Genomic DNA, 24,671 nt, shown 5'->3' on the forward strand with positions numbered 1-24,671 from the left:
ATAGACAGATAGTGAAAAGGGAGTGAGATTATTTCATGAGGCTATATCGTCCATCTTGTCTGCCTCCCCACCATGTCAACACTGTTCTCTCTGTGTGTGTCCTTACATGGCTGGAAAACTCAATTTCTGTTAGTCTGTCAGACCTCGCTGTCTGCACTGTCTTAGACTGAGATGAAGGATGACAAAATACTACAGTAACCTCCGACTTCCTCAGGATGTATATCTGTGTGGAATAGCAGTACACTATAGTCTCCTACCTCTTTCTGGTGGTATGTGATGGCCAGTCTGAATCTAGTCAGGTCGTAGGCTATCCAGAAGGTTTGGTTTCCTATTGAACACACTTCTTTCTGAAACAAATATTATAGTTTGATTACATTTTAGGATATCTGAGGAGTAAATAGAAACGTATTTTGACTTGCTGAAACAAAGTTTAGGGGTAGATTTTCGCATTCCTTTCTCTGCAAGTTGAATGAGTTGATTAGTCAAATTGATGGCGCCAACTAAAATGACTTTTTGGGATATAAAGAAGGATTTTTTCTAACAAAACGAAACCACATGTTATAGCTGGGAACCTTTTGGTTGAGAAATCCGAGGAAGATGTTCAAAAAGTAAGTCAAACTGTCACGTTCTGACCATCGTTCGTGTGTGTTTTCCTTGTTTTAGTGTTGGTCAGGACGTGAACTGGGTGGGCATTCTATGTTGGATGTCTTGTTTGTCTATTTCTATGTCTGGCCTGATATGGTTCTCAATCAGAGGCAGGTGTTAGTCATTGTCTCTGATTGGGAACCATATTTAGGTAGCCTGGGTTTCACTGTGTGTTTGTGGGTGATTGTCCTTAGTGTCCTGATGTCATTGTTCTGTGTTAGGTTTCACAAGTATAGGCTGTTTCGGTTTTTGTTAAGTTTATTGTTTTGGTAGTGTTTGTGTTTAGTTCGTTTCTTCATTAAACATGGATTGCAATAGACACGCTGCATTTTGGTCCGACTCTCCTTCTCATCAAGAAAACCGTTACAGAATCACCCACCACAAAAGGACCAAGCAGCGTGTCAACAGGCAGGAGCAGCGCGAGGAGATGCGCAATAAGGATTTCTGGACATGGGAGGAAATCCTCGACGGGAGAGGACCCTGGGCTAAACCAGGGGAGTGTAGCCGCCTAAAGGTGCAGCAGGTGAAGAGGCAACAGGAGCAGCCCAAAGAGGAGGTATGGACATGGGAGGACGAATTAGAAGGAAGAGGACCCTGGGCTCAGCCAGGAGAATATCGCCGCCCCAAAGAAGAACTGGAGGCGGCGAAAGCTGAGAGGCGCAGATATGAGGAGGCAGCACGACGTAGCGGATGGAAGCCTGAGAGGCAGCCCCAAAAATGTCTTGGGGGGGGGGGCTAACAGGGAGTATGGCTACGCCAGGTAGGAGACCTGGGCAGACTCCCTGTGCTTACCGGGGGGCTAGAGAGACCGGACAGGCACCGTGTTATGCAGTGGTGCGCACGGTGTCTCCAGTGCGGGTGCATAGCCCGGTGCGGTATATTCCAGCTCCGCGTGTCGGCCGGGCTAGATTGAGCATCGAGCCTAATGCCATGAAGCCGGCTCTACGCAGCTGGTCCCCAGTGCGTCTCCTTGGGCCGGCTTACATGGCACCAGCCTTGCGCTCGGTGTCTCCGGTTCGCCTGCATAGCCCAGTGCGGGCTATTCCACCTCGCCGCACTGGCAGGGCGACCGTGAGCATTCAACCAGGTAAGGTTGGGCAGGCTCGGTGCTCAAGAGCTCCAGTGCGCCTGCACGGTCCGGTTTTTCCAGTACCACCTCCACACCCCAGCCCTCCGGTAGCAGCTCCCCGCACCAGGCTTCCTGTGCGTGTCCTCGGCCCAGTACCACCAGTGCCAGCACCACGCATCAGGCCTACAGTGCGCCTCGCCTGTCCAGCGCTGCCAGAGCCTTCCTCCTCTCCAGCGCTGTCGGAGTCTCCCGCCTGTTTAGCGCTGTTAGAGCCTTCCTTCTCTACAGCGCTGCCGGAGTCTCCCGCCTGTTCAGAACTGCCAGTCTGCATAGAGCTGCCAGTTTGCAAGGAGCTGCCAGTCTGCATAGAGCTGCCAGTCTGCAAGGAGCTGCCAGTCTGCAAGGAGCTGCCAGTCTGCAAGGAGCTGCCAGTCTGCATAGAGCTGCCAGTCTGCAAGGAGCTGCCAGTCTGCAAGGAGCCGCCAGAGCTGCCTGTCTGCAGGATGCCGCCAAAGCTGCCAGTCTGCAAGGAGCCGCCAGAGCTGCCAGTCTGCAAGGAGCCGCCAGAGCTGCCAGTCTGCAAGGAGCCGCCAGAGCTGCCAGTTAGCATGGAGCAGCCAGGGCCGCCAGTCAGTATGGAGCAGCCAGGGCCGCCAGTCAGCATGGAGCAGCCAGGGCCGCCAGTCAGCATGGAGCAGCCAGGGCCGCCAGTCAGCATGGAGCAGCCAGGGCCGCCAGTCAGCATGGAGCAGCCAGAGCAGCCAGTCAGCATGGAGCAGTCAGTCAGCATGGAGCAGCCAGAGCAGCCAGTCAGCATGGAGCAGCCAGAGCTGCCAGTCAGCATGGAGCAGCCAGTCAGCATGGAGCAGCCAGAGCTGCTAGTCATCATGGAGCAGCCAGTCAGCATGGAGCAGCCAGAGCTGCCAGTCGACCGGACTCTTCCAGATCTGCCAGTCGACCGGACTCTTCCAGATCTGCCAGTCGACCAGACTCTTCCAGATCTGCCAGTCGACCAGAATCTTCCAGATCTGCCAGTCGACCATACTCTTCCAGATCTGCCAGTCGACCAGACTCTTCCAGATCTGCCAGTCGACCAGACTCTTCCAGATCTGCCAGTCGACCAGACTCTTCCAGATCTGCCAGTCGACCAGACTCTTCCAGATCCGCCAGTCGACCAGACTCTTCCAGATCCGCCAGTCGACCAGACTCTTCCAGATCCGCCAGTCGACCAGACTCTTCCAGATCCGCCAGTCGACCAGACTCTTCCAGATCCGCCAGTCGACCAGACTCTTCCAGATCCGCCAGTCGACCAGACTCTTCAGGATCCGCCAGTCGACCAGACTCTTCCGGATCCGCCAGTCAGCCAGGATCTTCCGGATCCGCCAGTCAGCCAGGATCTTCCAGAACCGCCAGCCAGCCAGGATCTGCCGGATCCAACCACCTGCCTGAGCTTCCTCTCAGTGCTGAGCTTCCTCTCAGTGCTGAGCTACCCATCAGTCCCGAGCTACCTCTGTCCCGAGCTGTCCTTCTGTTCCGAGCTTCCCCTCTGTCCCGAGCTGTCTCTTAGGAGGGTCACCTATCTAGGGACGCTAAGGAGGTGGACAAAGACTATTATGGAGTGGGGTCCACGTCCAGCGCCAGAGCCGCCACCGCGGACAGATGCCCACCCACACCCTCCCCTATAGGTTTAAGTTGTGCGTCCGGAGTCCGCACCTTGGAGGGGGGGTACTGTCACGTTCTGACCATCGTTCGTGTGTGTTTTCCTTGTTTTAGTGTTGGTCAGGACGTGAACTGGGTGGGCATTCTATGTTGGATGTCTTGTTTGTCTATTTCTATGTCTGGCCTGATATGGTTCTCAATCAGAGGCAGGTGTTAGTCATTGTCTCTGATTGGGAACCATATTTAGGTAGCCTGGGTTTCACTGTGTGTTTGTGGGTGATTGTCCTTAGTGTCCTGATGTCATTGTTCTGTGTTAGGTTTCACAAGGTATAGGCTGTTTCGGTTTTTGTTAAGTTTATTGTTTTGGTAGTGTTTGTGTTTAGTTCGTTTCTTCATTAAACATGGATTGCAATAGACACGCTGCATTTTGGTCCGACTCTCCTTCTCATCAAGAAAACCGTTACACAAACTGTAATCTTTATATGTGAATGTATGAAACCTGTGCCGGTGGAAAAATATTTTGACCTGGGGCGCCGTCCTCAAACAATGGCATGGCATGTTTTCTCTGTAATTGCTACTGTAAATCAAACAGTGCAGTTAGACTAACAAGAATGTAAGCTTTCAGCAAATATAAGACACTTATGACACTTATGACACCTAAATGTTTAAAATCCATAATATTTATGATTATTTATTTGAATTGCACGCCCTCCAGTTTCACCAGAAGGTGTCCCGCTGGTGGGACACCGATCCTTAATTAATCACCACTTCTATAAGTCAAGATTCCTATTTGACTCAGCCACACCTCATTCCTGTCCAGCACTTCCTCTTCTCCCAGCACTTGCTCTTCTCCCAGCACTTCTATTCCGACTAGCCCGGCTGCTCCTCCCACTTTTTCCACCTGCCCCGCTACAAAGTTTCTCACTGAGTCTGAGGTGCTAAAGAAGCTCCTTGAACTTGCACTCAAAAAAACATATTGTTAAGATGGTTTAGATACTTTAAGGTTACAGCCCCTATCATCTCTGACCTTTTTAACCTGTTTCTCCTGGGAGGTTCCCAGTGCTTGGAAAGCAGCCACGTCGCCTCCTTTATTTAAAGGGCAGATCAAGCTGATCCTAACTGTTATAGGCCAATGTATATCTTGTCCTGTTTAGCAAAAGTGTTGGAAAAAAACTTGTCAATAATCAACTGACTGGCTTTCTTGATGTCTATAGTATACTCTCTGGTATGTACTCAGGTTATGGATGTGTCACTGTAACCTTAAAGGTTCTAAATGATGTCACCACTCTGCTCTAAGCAATGCTGCTTATTTTTATTGACTTGGTCAAAGCTTTTGATACGGTAGACCATTCCATTCTTGTGAGCCGGCTAAGGAGTATTGGTGTCTCTGAGGGGCCTTTGGTCTGGTTTGTTAACTACCTCTCTCAAAGAGTGCAGTGTATGAAGTCAGAACATCTGCTGTCTCAGCCACTGCCAGTCACCAAGGGAGTACCCCAAGGCTTGATCCTAGGCCACAAACTCTTCTCAATTTACATCAACAACATACAGTGCATTCAGAAAGCATTCAGAGCCCTTAACGTTTTCCACATTTTGTTACGTTACTGTATTCTAAAATTGATTAAATAGTTTTTCCCCCCCTCATCAATCTACACACAATACCCCACAATGACAAAGCAAAAACAAGTTTAAATATTTTTTTCTAATTTATAAAATAACCCCCCCCCCCCCCGGAAATATGACATTTACATAAGTATTCAGACCCTTTATTCAGTACCAGAGTCTTCTTGGGTATTATGCTACAAGCTTGTGACACCTGTATTTGGGGAGTTTCTCCCATTCTTGTCTGCAGATCCTCTCAAGCTCTGTCAGGTTGGATGGGGAGTGTCGCTGCACAGCTATTTTCAGTTCTCTCCAGAGATGTTCGATCGAGTTCAAGTCCGGGCTCTCAGAGTCCTTTAGGTGCCTTTTGGCAAACTCCAAGTGGGCTGTCATGTGCCACTTACTGAGGAGTGGCTTCCGTCTGACCACTCTTCATAAAGGCCTTATTAGTGGAGTGCTACAGAGATGGATGTCCTTCTGGACAGTTCTCCCATCTCCACAGAGGAACTCTGGAGCTCTGTCAGAGTGCCCTTCTCCCCCGATTGCTCAGTTTGGCTCGGGAACTCTACGGACAATTTCTTCCACCTGTCAACTGTGGAACCTTATGGGGTATTGTGTGTAGATTAACTAAATAACTGTTAGCTTCATCCATTTTAGAATAAGGCTGTAACACAACAACATTTGGAAAAAGTCCAGAATGATGAATACTTTCCGAATGCACTGTAGCTCAGGCAGTAGGAAGCTTTCTCTACCCTTAACCTTGTTCTGAAAACCTCCAAAACAAAGGTAATGTGGTTCGGTAAGAATGCCCTGGCCGCCCCTTTGGTGTGATTACTACTGCTGAGAGTTTAGCGCTTGACATAGTCACCTTACATCTTTTACATCACTTCCTGTTGAATGCGGAATGAGGAAGAGCTTGGTTTTGTTTGTTTGAAAAGTTTGTTGCTTGAAAGTGTATTGGAAAGCTCTACCGACCAAGGACGGGTGTGAGGAGCTATTTGGTGTCACAGCTAGTCTAGCTGCATATCAACCTAGCAGGGTTTTCTTGAACGCAGCTCGGGACGCGGTTAGCCATTGTGGCTGGGACTGTGGATTGTCCTGGGTTTGTGGCTGTCTAGACCCCTGCTGTTTGATGTTTTCAATCTTTGCAGTAACCTGCCCTGTCTGGATCTGCGAGGAGTAACAGCGTAACCTACAATTTTAGCTACCATGACAAAGACCAAAGCTGGTGGGAGTACCGTTGAGACATAGTGGTGTCACACATGAAGGATCTTTTAAACAAACAAAAAGAGACCTACAAGCAGTTGTTAGTACAACAAGACAATAGCTTCAAGTGTTTTGTCCAAATACTGAATGGACGACCAGACCAGAGAGGTCGAGGACCTGAAGAACAGTTTGCAGTTCTCCTAGGGTTAGCTCGATGAGTTGAAACAGGAGAACAGCAAGATGACAGCAATCTGTAAGTCATTGAGAGAGGACATCAGTTCTGTGTGTGCATCCATGATAACAATGACAGATAAATCAGACTATCTCAAGGGACCATCAAGAAGGAACAACATGGTTGTGGACAGAACTGCAGAATCTCCACATGAGACGTGAATAGAGTCTGAGGACAAAGTGAGGGAAAAGATCTCTGAGAAATTGAAGACAGACCACAGGAAGATTGAGGTGGAGCGCGCCCACAGGACTGGAAAACCCACCACCGGCCCAGGTGATAGGCCCAAGCCAATAGTGGTCAAGTTCCTGACAATCAAGGACAAGGTAGCTGTTCTGGAAAGAGCCAAGAACTTGAGAGGAACGTATATCTTCCTCAACAAGAACTATCCTGAAGCTGTGCACCAGAATAGGATATAACTGATCCCAGCCATGAAATCTGCCAGAGCGCATCTGGTCTGATGCGATTAATGAGAAGCATCCAGACGCTGAGTTTATGAAATTGCTTCTTCCAATTATTGATGAACATGCACCTGTTATTAAGAAACTGACTTTTAGAACTGTTAAGGCTCCATGGATCAATGAGGAATTGAAAAACTGTATGGTTGAAAGAGATGGGGCGAAATGAGTGGCTAATAAGTCTGGCTGCACATCTGACTGGCTGACTTACTGCAAATTGAGAAATTATGTAACTAGACTCAACAAGAAGAAGAAGAAACTGTATTTAGAGAGCAATGAAACAAAGAATGATGGAAAAAACGTTGGAGTACTTTACCCCTCCTGCTGTGTTCCGATTTACAAGTTTTCTCTCTGAAAAATGTAGTTAATTTAATCTGATTGTCATCAGGTTCCATGAGTTTGTCCACACAGGGCATCTGAACACACAAAATAAATGTTGATGATTTCCATAAAATTGTGTGTGTTTTATTTAACTTTTGTACACATGTGGGTGTAGATGTGGGTCAAAAATGACCGGGTCTGTCACGCCCTGACCTTAGAGAACCTTTTTATTTCTCTAGTTTGGTTTGGTCAGGGTGTGAGTTGGGGTAGGCATTCTATGTTTTGTGTTTCTATGATTTTCTATTTCTATGTTTTGGCCGGGTATGGTTCTCAATCAGGGACAGCTGTCTATCGTTGTCTCTGATTGGGAACCATACTTAGGTAGCCCTTTTTTCCCACCTGTGTTTGTGGGAAGTTAACTTTGTTTGATGGCACAGAGCCTTATAAGCTTCACAGTTTGTTTTGTATTGTTTATTGTTTCGTCGGCGTCATTTCTTAAATAAAGTCAAATGTGCGCTCACCACACTGCACCTTGTTCCACGTCCTGCAACAGCCGTGACAGGGTCATTAGAAATGAATGGGCGAGACTACAATTAGTGTATAACATTGAGTTCAGGCACATGCCCATTCATCAGATGGGCACCACACTCCCCTTCTTGGCTTCCACGGGAACCTTTCCCCAATAGAATCTTTCCCCCATGGGAACCACACCTGTTGGCATTCTCACAAACAATCGCAACATTGTTTCAATAATATATATATAACTTTTCTTGCAGCTCTGGTACAGTGCCTTGCGAAAGTATTCGGCCCCCTTGAACTTTGCGACCTTTTGCCACTTTTCAGGCTTCAAACATAAAGATATAAAACTGTATTTGTTTGTGAAGAATCAACAACAAGTGGGACACAATCATGTAGTGGAACGACATTTATTGGATATTTCAAACTTTTTTAACAAATCAAAAACTGAAAAAATTGGGCGTGTGCAGTGCAGTACTGTACTGTGGTAGTGTAGTACTATAGTAGTGTAGTACTGTAGTAGTGTAGTACTGTACTAGTGTAGTGCTGTTGTGGTGTTATGTAGTACTGTAGTAGTGTAGTATTGTAGTGTAGTACTGTAGCAGTGCAGTGTAGTACTGTAGAAGTGTAGTATTATAGTGTAGTACTGTAGCAGTGCAGTGTAGTACTGTAGTAGTGTAGTATTGTAGTGTAGTACTGTAGCAGTGCAGTGTAGTACTGTAGAAGTGTAGTATTATAGTGTAGTACTGTAGCAGTGCAGTGTAGTAGTGTAGTAGTGTAGTAGTGTAGTGTAGTACTGTAGCAGTGCAGTGTAGTACTGTAGAAGTGTAGTATTATAGTGTAGTACTGTAGCAGTGCAGTGTAGTAGTGTAGTAGTGTAGTATAGTGGTGTAGCAGGGTAGTGTAGTACTGTTGTAGTGTAGTAGAGTGTAGTACTGTAGTAGTGTAGTAGTAGTGGTGTAGCAGGGTAGTGTAGTACTGTTGTAGTGTAGTAGAGTGTAGTACTGTAGTAGTGTAGTAGTAGTGGTGTAGCAGGGTAGTGTAGTACTGTTGTAGTGCAGTAGAGTGTAGTACTGTAGTAGTGTAGTAGTAGTGGTGTAGCAGGGTAGTGTAGTACTGTCGTAGTGTAGTAGAGTGTAGTACTGTAGTAGTGTAGTATAGTGGTGTAGCAGGGTAGTGTAGTACTGTTGTAGTGCAGTAGAGTGTAGTACTGTAGTAGTGTAGTAGTAGTGGTGTAGCAGGGTAGTGTAGTACTGTCGTAGTGCAGTAGAGTGTAGTACTGTAGCAGTGCAGTGTAGTAGTGTAGTAGTGTAGTATAGTGGTGTAGCAGGGTAGTGTAGTACTGTCGTAGTGCAGTAGAGTGTAGTACTGTTGTAGTGTAGCAGAGTGTAGTACTGTAGTAGTGTAGTATAGTGGTGTAGCAGGGTAGTGTAGTACTGTTGTAGTGTAGTAGAGTGTAGTACTGTAGTAGTGTAGTAGTAGTGTAGTACTGTAGTAGTGTAGTAGAGTGTAGTACTGTAGTAGTGTAGTAGTAGTGTATAGTGGTGTAGCAGGGTAGTAGAGTACTGTTGTAGTGTAGTAGAGTGTAGTACTGTAGTAGTGTAGTAGAGTGTAGTACTGTAGTAGTGTAGTAGTAGTGTGTATATATACACTGAACAAAAATATGAATGCAACACGCAACAATGTCAACGATGTCACTGACTTACAGTTGGTATATGGAAATGAGTCAATTGAAATAAATTCAGTAGGCCCTAATGTATGGATTTCACATGACTGGGCAGGGGCTCAGCCATGGGTGGGCCTTGAAGGGCATAGGCCCACCAACGGGGGAGCCAGGCCCAGCCAATCATAGTGAGTTTTTCACCACAAAAGGGCTTCATTACAGACAGAAATAATCCTCAATTCCATCAATTGTCCGGGTGGATGGTCTCAGACGATCTCGCAGGTAAAGAAGCTGGATGTGGAGGTCCTGTACTGGCGTGGTTATACGTGGTGTGTGGTTGTGAGGCCAGTTGGACATACTGCCAAATTCTCTAAAATGACGGCTTATGGTAGAGAAATTAACCTTCAGTTCTCTGGCAACAGCTGTGGTATACATTCCTGCAGTCAGCATTGCTGATTGCACACTCCCTCAAAACTTGAGACATCTGTGGAATTGTGTTGCGTGACAAAACTGCCTTTTTAATTGTCCCAAGCACAAGATGCACCTGTGTCATGATCATGCTGTTTAATCAGCTTTTGGATATACCACACCTGTCAGGTGGATGGATTATCTTGGCAAATCACAAATTCTCACCAACAGCGATGTAAAAAAATGTGTACACAAAATTTGAGAGAAATAAGGTTTTTGTGAGTAATGACAATCTCTGGTATCTTTGATTTCAGCTCATGAATCCAACACTTTACATGTTGCTTTATAATTTTGTTCAGTGTAGTGTAGTAGTGTAGTAGTGTGTAGTGTAGTAGTGTGTAGTAGTGTAGTAGTGTGTATAGTGTAAACTCCTACCTCCTTCCAGTGGTATTTAACAGACAGTTAAAAAAAAAAAAAAAAAAAATATATATATTTTACCTTTATTTAACTAGGCAAGTCAGTTAAGAACAAATTCTTCTTTTCAATGACGGCCTAGGAACAGTGGGTTAACTGCCTGTTCAGGGGTAGAACGACAGATTTGTACCTTGTCAGCTCAGGGGTTTGAACTTGCAACCTTCCAGTTACTAGTCCAACGCTCTAACCACTAGGCTACCCCGCCGCTAGTTTGAGTCTAGCCAGGTAGTAGTGTGTAGTGTGTAGTGTGTAGTAGTGTAGTAGTGTAGTAGTGTGTAGTGTGTAGTGTGTAGTGTAGTAGTGTAGTAGTGTGTATAGTGTAAACTCCTACCTCCTTCCAGTGGTATTTAACAGACAGTTTGAGTCTAGCCAGGTCGTTGTGTGTAGTGTAGTAATGTGTAGTGTAGTAGTGTGTAGTAGTGTGTAGTGTAGTAGTGTGTAGTAGTGTGTAGTGTAGTAGTGTGTAGTAGTGTGTAGTGTAGTAGTGTAGTAATGTGTATAGTATAAACTCCTACCTCTTTCTGGTGGTATTTAATAGCCAGTTTGAGTCTAGCCAGGTCATTGTGTGTAGGGTAGTAGTGTGTAGTGTAGTAGTGTGTAGTGTAGTAGTATAGTAGTGTGTAGTAGTGTAGTAGTGTGTATAGTATAAACTCATACCTCTTTCTGGTGGTATTTAATAGCCAGTTTGAGTCTAGCCAGGTCATTGTGTGTAGGGTAGTAGTGTGTAGTGTAGTAGTGTGTAGTGTAGTAGTATAGTAGTGTGTAGTAGTGTAGTAGTGTGTATAGTATAAACTCATACCTCTTTCTGGTGGTATTTAATAGCCAGTTTGAGTCTAGCCAGGTCGTTGTTTCCCTCCTCCTCCAGCAGGTTGATGTCGTCTCTGTAGTTCAGGATCATCTCCAGCTCTCTGGAGCTCCTGGTCTGATCCAGAAGGTCTTTAGCAAACTGCTTACACTGCTGGGATAACTCCTCATACTCCGACTTAAACTCATTCTCCACCTGGGGTAAAGGGAGCGCAGAGTATATTAATTCATTCATTCAATGAAAAAACCCAGGGCCCATCAAAGATCATCATAAGATTAGCTTGGAGTGGAAGGGATCTTAATTTACTCAACCAACGAACCACCCGGCGAGCCAGCCTATCAGCCAGCCTTCTTCTTCTTCTATGAGGTTTAACGGCGGTTGGCATCCAATTTGTTGTATTACCGCCACCTACTAGACCGGAGTTCAACTCCCTTACACTTCATTGATAAAATGTAATAAATAAATACCTTACCATCTAACACTACACTTTCAAAATTATATAACATGAACACCCCCGTTACTCCACTAACTAAATGTATGTATTCCTCATGTCATTATCCCATTTAACACATCCTGTAACTCTTCTGATGTCAAGTCAAAATACCTCTCTACAGCTGCCACCTCAATTTTCTGCATCTTCAGTTCAATCCCTGCAGTACTCTTGATAACCATTGCTATAAATGATAAAAATCCAATCTTACTAAATCTTACATATCACTTTTTGGCCTATCCCTCTGTACTGGTACATATCTACTACTCATCTCAGGACCCCTCCCCCTTGACCCATCTTCCTCTACTTTCTTCACTGCCTCAGCATATGACAACTTCTGGTCTACTCTAACCCTGGAAACCTCAACCTGCGTCTCTCTCGCACGGGACATTTCTGATCCCCAGCTCCATGGGCACCCCCACAATTAACACATTCCATTACTTTCCCCAATGCTACACATTCCTTTGTCTAAATGCCCTTCTGCACATTTCTCACTCCTTGGACCCTCCCTCCTACATACTGCTGCCACATGCCCATAAGCTGGACACCTGTAACATCGTCATGTTTTAGGCACATACGCTCATACAGGATAACTTATATGCAGTTGAAGTCGGAAGTTTAAATGCACTTAGGTTGAAATCATTAAAACCCGTTTTTCAACCACTCCACCAATTTCTTGTTAACAAACTAGTTTTGGCAAGTCGGTTGGGACATCTACTTTCTGCATAACACAATTCATTTTTCCAACAATTACAGACAGATTACAGACAGATTATTTCACTTATTTCACACTGTGTCAGAATTCCAGTGGATCAGAAGTTTACATACACTGTGCCTTTAAACAGCTTGGAAAATTCCAGAAAATGATGTCATGGCTTTAGAAGCTTCTGATAGACTAATTGACATAATTTGAGTCAATTGGAGGTGTACCTGTGGATATATTTCAAGGCCTACCTTCAAACGCAGTGCCTCCTTGCTTGACATCATGGGAAAATCAAAAGATATCAGCCAAGACCTCAGAAAAAACATTGTAGACCTCCACAAGTCTGGTTCTTGCTTGGGAGCAATTTCCAAACGCCTGAAGGTACCACGTTCATCTGTACAAACAATAGTACCCAAGTATAAACACCATGGACCACGCAGCCGTCATACCGCTCAGGAAGGAGACGCATTATGTCTCCTAGAAAAGGATCATACTTTGGTGCAAAAATTGGAAATCAATCCCAGAACAACAGCAAAGGACCTTGTGAAGATGCTGGAGGAAAAAGGTACCAAAGTATCTATATCCACAGTAGAACAAGTCCGATATTGACAAAACCTAGAAAGGCTGGAAGGAAGAAGCCACTGCTCCAAAACCACCATAAAAAATCCAGACAACGGTTTGCAACTGCATATGGGGACAAAGATCGTACTTTCTGGAAAAATGTCTTCTGGTTTGCAAAAAAAAGAACTGATTGGCCATAAAGCCATTGTTATGTTTGGAGGAAAAAGGGGGAGGCTTGCAAGCCGAAGAACACCATCCCAACCGTGAAGCACGTGGGTGGCAGCATCTTGTTGTGGGGGTGCTTTGCTGCAGGAGAGACTGGTGCACTTCACAAAATAGATGGCATCATGAGAAGGAAAATTACGTGGCTATATTGAAACAACATCTCAAGACATCAATCAGGAAGGTAAAGCTTGGTCGCAAATGGGTCTTCCAAATGAACAACTACCCCAAGCATACTTCCGAAGTTGTGGCAAAATGGCTTAACCTCACTAGGGTATGTGGGTCCCACCTGGCCAACATCCAGTGAGATTGCAGAGCGCCAATTTCAAATACAGAAATACTCATTATAAAAATTCAGAAAACAAAACATATTTTACATAGGTTTAAAGATGAACTTCTTGTGAATCCAAACACGTTGTCAGATTTAAAAATTGCTTTACGGCGAAAGCATACCTTACGAATATTTGAGAACATAGCCCAGCAGACAAATCATTACAAACAGTAACCAGCCATGTAGAAGAGTTACACAAGTCAGAAATAGAGATAAAATCAATCACTTACCTTTGATGATCTTCATATGGTTGCACTCAGAATACATTAATTTACTGAATAAATGTTCCTTTTGTTCGATAAAGTCTCTTTATATCCAAAAACCTCTGTTTTGTTAGCGCGTTTTTTTTCAGTAATCGACAGGCTCAAACGCAGACAAAACAGGCAGACAAAAAAATCCAAATTGTATCCGTAAAGTTCATAGAAACAAGTCAAATGTTAATATTCAATCCTCAGGTTGTTTTTAGCCTAAATGATCTATAATATTTCAACCGAACAATAACTTCTTCAATATAAAAGGTAAACAAGAAAGGCACTATCTCGCGATTGCTCATGAAAAAGCTCTGCGTAACGTCAGGGTCCACTCATTCAGACTGGTCTTACTTATCAGAATACTGACTGTTGACATCTAGTGGAAGGCATAGGAACTGCAATTTGAGTCCTAAGTCAATGGATACTGTACAACTGGCATTGAAATGAAAACTATAAAACCAAAAAAAAACTACTTCCTGAATGGATTTTCTCAGGTTTTCGCCAAATCAGTTCTGTTATACTCAGACACTATTTTAACAGTTTTGGAAACTTTAGATTGTTTTCTATCCAAATCTACCAGTTATATGCATATCATATATTCTGGGCCCGAGTAGCAGGCTGTTTAATTTGGGCATGCTTTCATCCAAAATTCCGAATGCTGCACCCTACCCTAGAGAAGTTTTTAGGACAACAAAGTCAGGGTATTGGAGTGAACATCACAAAGCCCTGACCTCAACCCTATAGACACATTGTGGGCAGAACTGAAAAAGTGTGTACGAGCAAGGAGGCCTACGAACCTGACTCAGTTACACCAGCTCTGTCAGGAGGAATGGTGCAAAACTCACCCAACTTATTTTGTGAAGCCTGTGGAAGGCTACCTGAAATGTTTGACCCAAGTTAAACAATTTAAAGGCAATGCTACCAAATACTAATTGAGTGTATGTAAACTTCTGACCCACTGGGAATGTGATGAAAGAAATGAAAGCTGAAATAAATAATTCTCTCTACTATTTTTCTAACATCTCACATTCTTAAAATGTGAAAAACTGAGTTCAAATATATTTGGCTAAGGTGTCTGTAAACATCCGACTTCAAGTGTGTCCTAGATTCACTTTCGTCAGGCAAAGACTTAACTTCAAAATTCAAAAGAACAGACAATGACTCTTCTGTTTCCCCACTCTCGCCACCCTGTCTATGTCGCATCAAATGATGAGCATCACATACACTGGGAATCTTTGCCCTCAGCTGGTCAACGTTTAAATCTACTGCTACCCCAGTTATCACTCCTTTCATTGGTGCCCTTTTCTTGAGAACAAAACAATTAACTTTTCTGGCCCCCAATTGTTTTACTCTGGGCGCCTTCTACCTCTGACCAGCAGAAACACAAACAATTAACACTAGATCACTTCTGGTTACCTTCACCAATTCCAAATTACTTAACTATTTTTTCACCCACCGTGAAACCACAAATGGAACAGCCAAAAGGCAAGAGTCCACTTTTTCCATAAACTTCACTCCTACTGTCAGATTCATCTTTATCTTGACCCTCGGTTCAAACCTCGGGCTCAGGGAACTTCACCAAACCTTCCACCTCTGATACTTCACCCTCATTCACTTCCATTTTCCTTCCTGTCTTCAGCCTCTGCTTACACTTTCTTCACCATTCTTTTTTGATTCAAGTGCACCCTCTTCTTCCTTCTTTCTCTCTTAAACCGTCTCTCCCTCTCCATTTCCCTTAATCCCTCTTCCGTTTTCTCCTCATGATAATACTGCACTACTCCTAACCACCATCTCGTTCCCGCCTTCTCCAGGGACTCCATCCCTGATTTGTTTCACATGTCCTTGTGATTGTCTTCACCCCCTCCAGGTGTCACTTATTTTTCCCCGGTGTATTTATCCCTGTGTTTCCTGTCTCTTTGTGCCAGTTCGTCTTGTCTGTTTCAAGGCAATCTGTGTGTTTTTCCCTGTGCTCCTGCTTTTGCTATTCTCTCTTTTGCTAGTCCTCCCGGTTTTGACCCTTGCCTGTTTTCTGGACTCTGTATCCGCCTGTCTGACCATTCTGCCTGCCCTGACCATTCTGCCTGCCCTGACCTCAAGCCTGCCTGCCACCCTGTACCTCATGGACTCTGTACCCTCCTGCCTGACCATTCTGCCTGCCCTGACCTCAAGCCTTCCTGCCACTATGTACCTCCTGGACTCTGATCTGGTTTGGACCTTTTTCCTGTCCACGACCATTCTCTTGCCTACCCTTTTTGGAACTAATGAATATAAAATACTCAAACAATCGACCTCTCGTGTCTGCATGTGGGTCTGGCCCTGAGCCCTTATACAAACAGCCAGCGAATCAGCCAACCAACTAATCAATTAGCCAATCAATCAACCAGTTGCCCCTTGATCAATCAGTTGCCCCTTGATTGTTGTAAATGTGTTCTTAGTCAACTTACCTGGTAAAAAAAAAATGGTCAACTAATCAATCAATAGATCAACCCCCTCCTCTCCCCTGTAACTATCCCATAGGTTGATGTTGTAAATGAGAATGTGTTCTCAGTCAACTAATCAATCAATAGATCACCCCCCCCCCCCCCCCCTCTTGATCAAACTTCACCTTGCTAAGCTCCTGTAGTTCCCAGCTCAGTCTGAATGCTGTGAGGAAGGGGTCTTCACTGGAGAGGGCGATGAGGGAAGGGCTGGACAGGGCTCGGTAGATGTTGAGACGGGATCGGGAGTGGCGAAGGCTGTCCACATCCGAGCTGGACACACACTCCACACAGTTACAACGCACCTGGATACACAAGACACACCCTCCACACAGTTACAACACACCTGGAAACACAAGACACACCCTCCACACAGTTACAATGCACCTGGAGACACAAGACACACCCTCCACACAGTTACAACACACCTGGAAACACAAGACACACCCTCCACACAGTTACAATGCACCTGGAGACACAAGACACACCCTCCACACAGTTACAACACACCTGGAAACACAAGACACACCCTCCACACATTTACAATGCACCTGGAGACACAAGACACACCCTCCACACAGTTACAATGCACCTGGAGACACAAGACACACCCTCCACACAGTTACAACACACCTGGAGACACACGACATACCCTCCACACAGTTACAACACACCTGGAAACACACAACATACCCTCCACACAGTTACAACACACCTGGAGACACAAGACACACCCTCCACACAGTTACAACACACCTGGAGACACACGACATACCCTCCACACAGTTACAACACACCTGGAAACACACAACATACCCTCCACACAGTTACAACACACCTGGAGACACACGACATACCCTCCACACAAATCCCTTTATCTGCATCCATGATGTTCTTTACATCAAACCCACCTCAAATGGACACCCCTTTATCTGCAACACACTAATAAATGCTGAATTAAAAACATCTCAATTTGGGTGAATATTGGACAGAACACATTGGGTCACTTAATTAATAACCCATTGCCAGTACAAGGTTGGGTCGTTAATGCTAGGTTCTAGATGGGCAGTATTTGTGTCACATGCATTTGAAATACCCATTTTAATTACTTCTGAGTATTTTGTATGTTGTATTAAACTGGGCTGAACTACACTCCAATGTATTTGGTGAAAAAATAATTTCAAAAGCTGTATTTTGTATATTCAAAATACAAAATACTTTCCTATACCATTTTTTTCCCCCCCAGCGGTTCACAATTGTGTGGCTCCACTTCACCTTGCATTGATATCAGAAGTCTGATGGTACTATGGTGTGATAAGAGTGGCTGAATGGGGACATGGATATTCAGCTAGAGGGATATACTCAGAATAGAGTAAGACGAGGGGGGGGGTCTGTGCATATTTGTAAACAACAGCTGGTGCAATAAATCTAAGGAAGTCTCTAGGTTTTGCCCGCCTGAAGTAGAGTATATTGTGATAAATTGCAGGCCACACTACTTGCCTAGAGAGTTGTCAACTATTATTTTCGTGGCTGTTTATTTACCATCACAAACAGATGCTGGCACTAAGACCGCACTCAGTCAGATGTATAAGGAAGAAAGCAAACAGGAACCCACTCACCCAGAGGCGGCGCTATTGGTGCCCGGAAACTTTAATGCAGGGAAACTTAAATCAGTTCTAACAAATCTCTATCAACGTGTTAAATGTGCAATCCGAGGGAGGGAAAAACCTTCTAGATCACCTGTACTCCACACACAGAGACACGTACAAAGCTCTCCCTCGCCCTCCATTTGGGAAATCCGACTACAGCTCTATCCTCCTGATTCCTGCTTACCAGCAAAAATTAAAGCAGGAAGCACCAGTGACTCGGTCTATAAAAAAATGGTTAGATGAAGCAGATGCTAAACCACAGGACTGTTTTACTATCACAGACTGGAACATGTTCCGGGATTCTTCCGATGACATTGAGGAATACACCACATCAGTCACTGGCTTTATCAATAAGTGCATCGAGGATGTCCTCCCCACAGTGACTGTACGTACATACCCCAACCAGAAGCCATGGATTACAGGCAACATTCGCACTGAGCTAAAGGGTAGAGCTGCCGTTTTCAAGGTGCTTATAAGAAATGCTTATAAGAAATCCCGCTATGCCCTGCGACGAACCATCAAACAGGCAAAGCGTCAATACAGGGCTAAGATTGCATCATACTACACCGGCTCCGACGCTCGTCGGATGTGGCAGGGCTTGCAAACTATTACAGACTACAAAGGGAAGTTTTTAGTACTATATCTCTTGACACAATGATGAAAATAATCATGGCCTCTAAACCTTCAAGTTGCATACTGGACCCTATTCCAACTAAACTACTGAAAGAGCTGCTTCCTGTGCTTGGCCCTCCTATGTTGAACATAATAAACGGCTCTCTATCCACCGGATGTGTACCAAACTCACTAAAAGTGGCAGTAATAAAGCCTCTCTTGAAAAAGCCAAACCTTGACCCAGAAAATATTAAAAACTATCGGCCTATATCGAATCTTCCATTCCTCTCAAACATTTTAGAAAAGGCTGTTGCGCAACAACTCACTGCCTTCCTGAAGACAAACAATGTATACGAAATGCTTCAGTCTGGTTTTAGACCCCATCATAGCACTGAGACGGCACTTGTGAAGGTGATAAATGACATTTTAATGGCATCGGACCGAGGCTCTGCATCTGTCCTTGTGCTCCTAGACCTTAGTGCTGCTTTTGATACCATCGATCACCTCATTCTTTTGGAGAGATTGGAAACCCAAATTGGTCTACACGGACAAGTTCTGGCCTGGTTTAGATCTTATCTGTCGGAAAGATATCAGTTTGTTTCTGTGAATGGTTTGTCCTGACAAATCAACTGTACATTTCGGTGTTCCTCAAGGTTCCGTTTTAGGACCACTATTGTTTTCACTATATATTTTACCTCTTGGGGATGTTATTCGAAAACATAATGTTAACTTTCACTGCTATGCGGATGACACACAGCTGTACATTTCAATGAAACATGGTGAATCCCAAAAATTGCCCTTGCTAGAAGCATGTGTTTCAGACATAAGGAAGTGGACGGCTGCAAACTTTCTACTTTTAAACTCGGACAAAACAGAGATGCTTGTTCTAGGTCCCAAGAAACAAAGAGATCTTCTGTTGAATCTGACAATTAATCTTAATGGTTGTACAGTCGTCTCAAATAAAACTGTGAAGGACCTCGGCGTTACTCTGGACCCTGATCTCTCTTTTGAAGAACATGTCAAGACCATTTCAAGGACAGCTTTTTTCCATCTACGTAACATTGCAAAAATCAGAAACTTTCTGTCCAAAAATGATGCAGAAAAATTAATCCATGCTTTTGTCACTTCTAGGTTAGACTACTGCAATGCTCTACTTTCCGGCTACCCGGATAAAGGACTAAATAAACTTCAGTTAGTGCTAAATACGGCTGCTAGAATCCTGACTAGAACCAAAAAATGTGATCATATTACTACAGTGCTAGCCTCTCTACACTGGCTTCCTGTCAAAGCAAGGGATGATTTCAAGGTTTTACTGCTAACCTACAAAGCATTACATGGGCTTGCTCCTACCTATCTCTCTGATTTGGTCCTGCCGTACACACCTACACGTACGCTACGGTCACAAGAAGCAGGCCTCCTAATTGTCCCTAGAATTTCTAAGCAAACAGCTGGAGGCAGGGCTTTCTCCTATAGAGCTCAATTTTTATGGAACGGTCTGCCTACCCATGTCAGAGACGCAAACTTGGTCTCAACCTTTAAGTCTTTACTGAAGACGCATCTCTTCAGTGGGTCATATGATTGAGTGTAGTCTGGCCCAGGAGTGGGAAGGTGAACGGAAAGGCTCTGGAGCAACGAACCGCCCTTGCTGTCTCTGCCTGGCCGGTTCCCCTCTTTCCACTGGGATTCTCTGCCTCTAACCCTATTACAGGGGCTGAGTCACTGGCTTACTGGGGCTCTCTCATGCCGTCCCTGGAGGGGGTGCGTCACCTGAGTGGGTTGATTCACTGATGTGGTCATCCTGTCTGGGTTGGCGCCCCCCTTTGGGTTGTGCCGTGGCGGAGGTCTTTGTGGGCTATACTCAGCCTTGTCTCAGGATGGTAAGTTGGTGGTTGAAGATATCCCTCTAGTGGTGTGGGGGCTGTGCTTTGGCAAAGTGGGTGGGGTTATATCCTTCCTGTTTGGCCCTGTCCGGGGGTGTCCTCGGATAGGGCCACAGTGTCTCCTGACCCCTCCTGTCTCAGCCTCCAGTATTTATGCTGCAGTAGTTTATGTGTCGGGGGGCTAGGGTAACTTTGTTATATCTGGAGTACTTCTCCTGTCCTATTCGGTGTCCTGTGTGAATCTAAGTGTGCGTTCTCTAATTCTCTCCTTCTCTCTTTCTCTCTCTCTCTCGGAGGACCTGAGCCCTAGGACCATGCTCCAGGACTACCTGACATGATGACTCCTTGCTGTCCCCAGTCCACCTGGCCGTGCTGCTGCTCCAGTTTCAACTGGCCTGAGCCCTAGGACCATGCCCCAGGACTACCTGACATGATGACTCCTTGCTGTCCCCAGTCCACCTGACCGTGCTGCTGCTCCAGTTTCAACTGTTCTGCCTTATTATTATTCGACCATGCTGGTCATTTATGAACATTTGAACATCTTGGCCATGTTATGTTATAATCTCCACCCGGCACAGCCAGAAGAGGACTGGCCACCCCACATAGCCTGGTTCCTCTCTAGGTTTCTTCCTAGGTTTTGGCCTTTCTAGGGAGTTTTTCCTAGCCACCGTGCTTCTACACCTGCATTGCTTGCTGTTTGGGGTTTTAGGCTGGGTTTCTGTACAGCACTTTGAGATATCAGCTGATGTACGAAGGGCTATATAAATACATTTGATTTGATTTGGATTTGGAAGCACAGCCACGAGCTGCCCAGTGACACGAGCCTACCAGACAAGCTAAATCACTTCTATGCTCGCTTCGAGGCAAGTAAAACTGAGGCATGCATGAGAGCATCAGCTGTTCCGGATGACTGTGTGATCACGCTCTCTGTAGCCGACGTGAGTAAGACCTTTAAACAGGTCAACATTCACAAGGCTGCGGGGCCAGACGGATTACCAGGACGTGTGCTCCGGGCATGTAATGACCAACTGGCAGGTGACTTCACTGACATTTTCAACATGTCCCTGATTGAGTCTGTAGTACCAACATGCTTCAAGCAGACCACCATAGTCCTTGTGCCCAAGAACACAAAGGCAACCTGCCTAAATGACTACAGACCCGTAGCACTCACGTCCGTAGCCATGAAGTGCTTTGAAAGGCTGGTAATAGCTCACATCAACACCATTATCCCAGAAACCCTAGACCCACTCCAATTTGCATACCGCCCAAACAGATCCACAGATGATGCAATCTCTATTGCACTCCACACTGCCCCCACTCCCACCTGGACAAAAGGAACACTTATGTGAGAATGCTATTCATTGACTACAGCTCAGCTTTCAAGACCATAGTGTCCTCAAAGCTCATCACTAAGCTAAGGAACCTGGGACTATAAACACCTCCCTCTGCAACTGGATACTGGACTTCCTGACGGGCGCCCAGGTGGTGAGGGTAGGTAGCAACACATCTGCCACGCTGATCCTCAACACTGGAGCTCCCCAGGGGTGTGTGCTCAGTCCCCTCCTGTACTCCCTGTTCACCCACGACTGCATGTCCAGGCATGACTCCAACAACATCATTAAGTTTGCAGACGACACAACAGTGACATCACCAACATCTCTGACATGACGAGACAGCCTATAGGGAGGAGTTCAGAGACCTGTCCGGGTGGTGCCCGAATAACAACCTTTCCCTCAACGTAATCAAGCCTAAGGAGATGATTGTGGACTACAGGAAAAGGAGCACTGAGCACGTCCCCATTTTCATCGACAGGGCTGTAGTGGAGCAGGTTGAGAGCTCCAAGTTCCTTGGTGTCCACATCAAAAACAAACTAGAATGGTCCAAACACACCAAGACAGTCGTGAAGACGGCACGACAAAGCCTATTCCCCTTCAGGAAACTAAAAAGATTTGGTATGGGTCCTGAGATCCTCAAAAGGTTCTACAGCTGCAACATCGAGAGCATCCTGACCGGTTGCATCACCGCAAGGCACTACAGAGGGTGGTGTTTACGGCCCATTACATCACTGGGGCAAAGCTGCCTACCTTCCAGGACCTCTACACCAGGCGGTGTCAGAGGAAGGCCCTAAAAATTGTCAAAGACCCCAGCCGCCCCAGTCATAGACTGTTCTCTCTACTACTGCATGGCAAGAGGTACCGGAGGGCCAAAAAGGCTTCTCAACAGTTTTAACCCCCAAGCCATAAGACTCCTGAACAGGTAACCAATGGTTACCCGGACAATTTGTATTGTGTCCCCCCCCATCCCAAACCTTCTTTTACGCTGCTGCTACTCTCTGCTTATCTTATTTGCATTGTCACTTTAACTATACATTCATGTACATACTACCTCAATTGGCCCGACCAAACAGTGCTCCTTCACATTGGCTAACCGGGCTATCTGCATTGTGTCCCACCACCCACCAACCCCTCTTTTAAGCTACTGCTACTCTCTGTTCATCATATATGCATAGTCACTTTAACCATATCTACATGTTCATACTACCTCAATCAGCCTGACTAACCGGTGTCTGTATATAGCCTTGCTACTCTTATTTTCAAATGTCTTTTTACTCTTGTTTTATTTCTTTACTTACCTACACACACACACCTTTTTTCACACTATTGGTTAGAGCCTGTAAGTAAGCATTTCACTGTAAAGTCTACTACACCTGTTGTATTCGGCGCACGTGACAAATAAACTTTGATTTCATTTGGTTTGGAATATACTATATCACTATACAACTGTATCATATACTACGCCGTTATATCATATACTACTGTATAATATACAACTGCATCATAAGCTATACCACCATATAATATACTACACTACTGCATATACTATACCACTGTACTCCTGTATATACTATACCGCTATGTAATAGACTATACTAGTGCATAATATACTATACCATTATACTACTGTATCATATACTATACCGTTATGTAATAGACTATACTAGTGCATAATATACTATACCATTATACTACTGTATCATATACTATACTGTTATGTAATATACTATACTAGTGCATAATATACTATAACACTATACTACAGTATCATATACTATACTACTGCATAACATACTATACCACCATATAATATACTACACTACTGCATATACTATACCACTGTACTACTGTATATACTATACCGCTATGTAATAGACTATACTAGTGCATAATATACTATACCATTACACTACCTTATCATATACTATACCGCTATGTAATAGACTATACTAGTGCATAATATACTATACCATTACACTACTGTATCATATACTATACCACTATATAATATACTATACCATTATACTACGGTATCATATACTATACCGTTATGTAATAGACTATACTAGTGCATAATATACTATACCATTATACTACTGTATCATATACTATACCGTTATGTAATAGACTATACTAGTGCATAATATACTATACCATTACACTACCTTATCATATACTATACCGCTATGTAATAGACTATACTAGTGCATAATATACTATACCATTACACTACTGTATCATATACTATACCACTATATAATATACTATACCATTATACTACGGTATCATATACTATACCGTTATGTAATAGACTATACTAGTGCATAATATACTATACCATTATACTACTGTATCATATACTATACCGTTATGTAATAGACTATACTAGTGCATAATATACTATACCATTACACTACCTTATCATATACTATACCCCTATATAATATACTATAACACTATACTACGGTATCATATACTATACTACTGCATAACATACTATACCACCATATAATATACCACAATAATATTGCAGAATATGATATGCCACTATACTACTGTATCATATACTATACCGCTATATAATATACTATACCACTATACTACTGTTTCATATCCTACACTATTTCCTAATATATTATACCACTATACTACTGCATAACATACTATACCACTATACTACTGTATCATATACTATACCACTATACAACTGTATCATATACTATACTACTGCATACTATACTATACCTGTCACGCCCTGACCTGAGTATTCTTTGTTTTCTTTATTGTTTTGGTTAAGTCAGGGTGTGACATGGGTGATGTATGTGTTTTTTGTACTGTCTAGGGGTTTTGTAGGTTTTTTGGGGTTGTTTACTATCTAGGTGTTTATATATGTCTATGGTTGCCTAGATTGGTTCTCAATTAGAGGCAGGTGTGTATCGTTGTCTCTGATTGGGAACCATATTTAGGCAGCCATCTTCTTTGCGTATTTCGTGGGTTTTTATCTATGTCTATGTCTAGTTGCCTGTGTCTGCACTAGTATTATAAAGCTTCACCTTCGGTTTGTTGTTTTGTATAGTTTGTTAAGTGTTCTTTGTCTTCAGTAAAAAGT

At 44.2% G+C, this 24,671-nt stretch overlaps 2 protein-coding genes across 2 annotated transcripts in view; one reads left to right on the plus strand and one right to left on the minus strand.

Moving 5' to 3' along the window:
* Nucleotides 1-24,671, plus strand: part of LOC139388601 (regulatory factor X-associated protein) — a 1,150,577-nt gene that overhangs the window by 537,930 nt on the left and 587,976 nt on the right. The gene's annotated exons all lie outside the window — the stretch shown is intronic.
* The window catches only part of LOC139387954 (transient receptor potential cation channel, subfamily C, member 4a), a 128,308-nt gene that overhangs the window by 66,452 nt on the left and 37,185 nt on the right, over nt 1-24,671 (minus strand). The window contains exons 4-5 of the mRNA XM_071134355.1: nt 16,216-16,392; nt 11,047-11,247 (exon numbers count right to left, since the gene is read on the minus strand). Of these exons, the coding sequence (XP_070990456.1) occupies nt 11,047-11,247; nt 16,216-16,392 (378 nt within the window). The remainder of the gene's footprint in view (nt 1-11,046; nt 11,248-16,215; nt 16,393-24,671) is intronic.

The sequence above is a fragment of the Oncorhynchus clarkii genome, chromosome 29, assembly GCF_045791955.1.
Source record: "Oncorhynchus clarkii lewisi isolate Uvic-CL-2024 chromosome 29, UVic_Ocla_1.0, whole genome shotgun sequence".
NCBI classification, from domain to species: domain Eukaryota; kingdom Metazoa; phylum Chordata; class Actinopteri; order Salmoniformes; family Salmonidae; genus Oncorhynchus; species Oncorhynchus clarkii.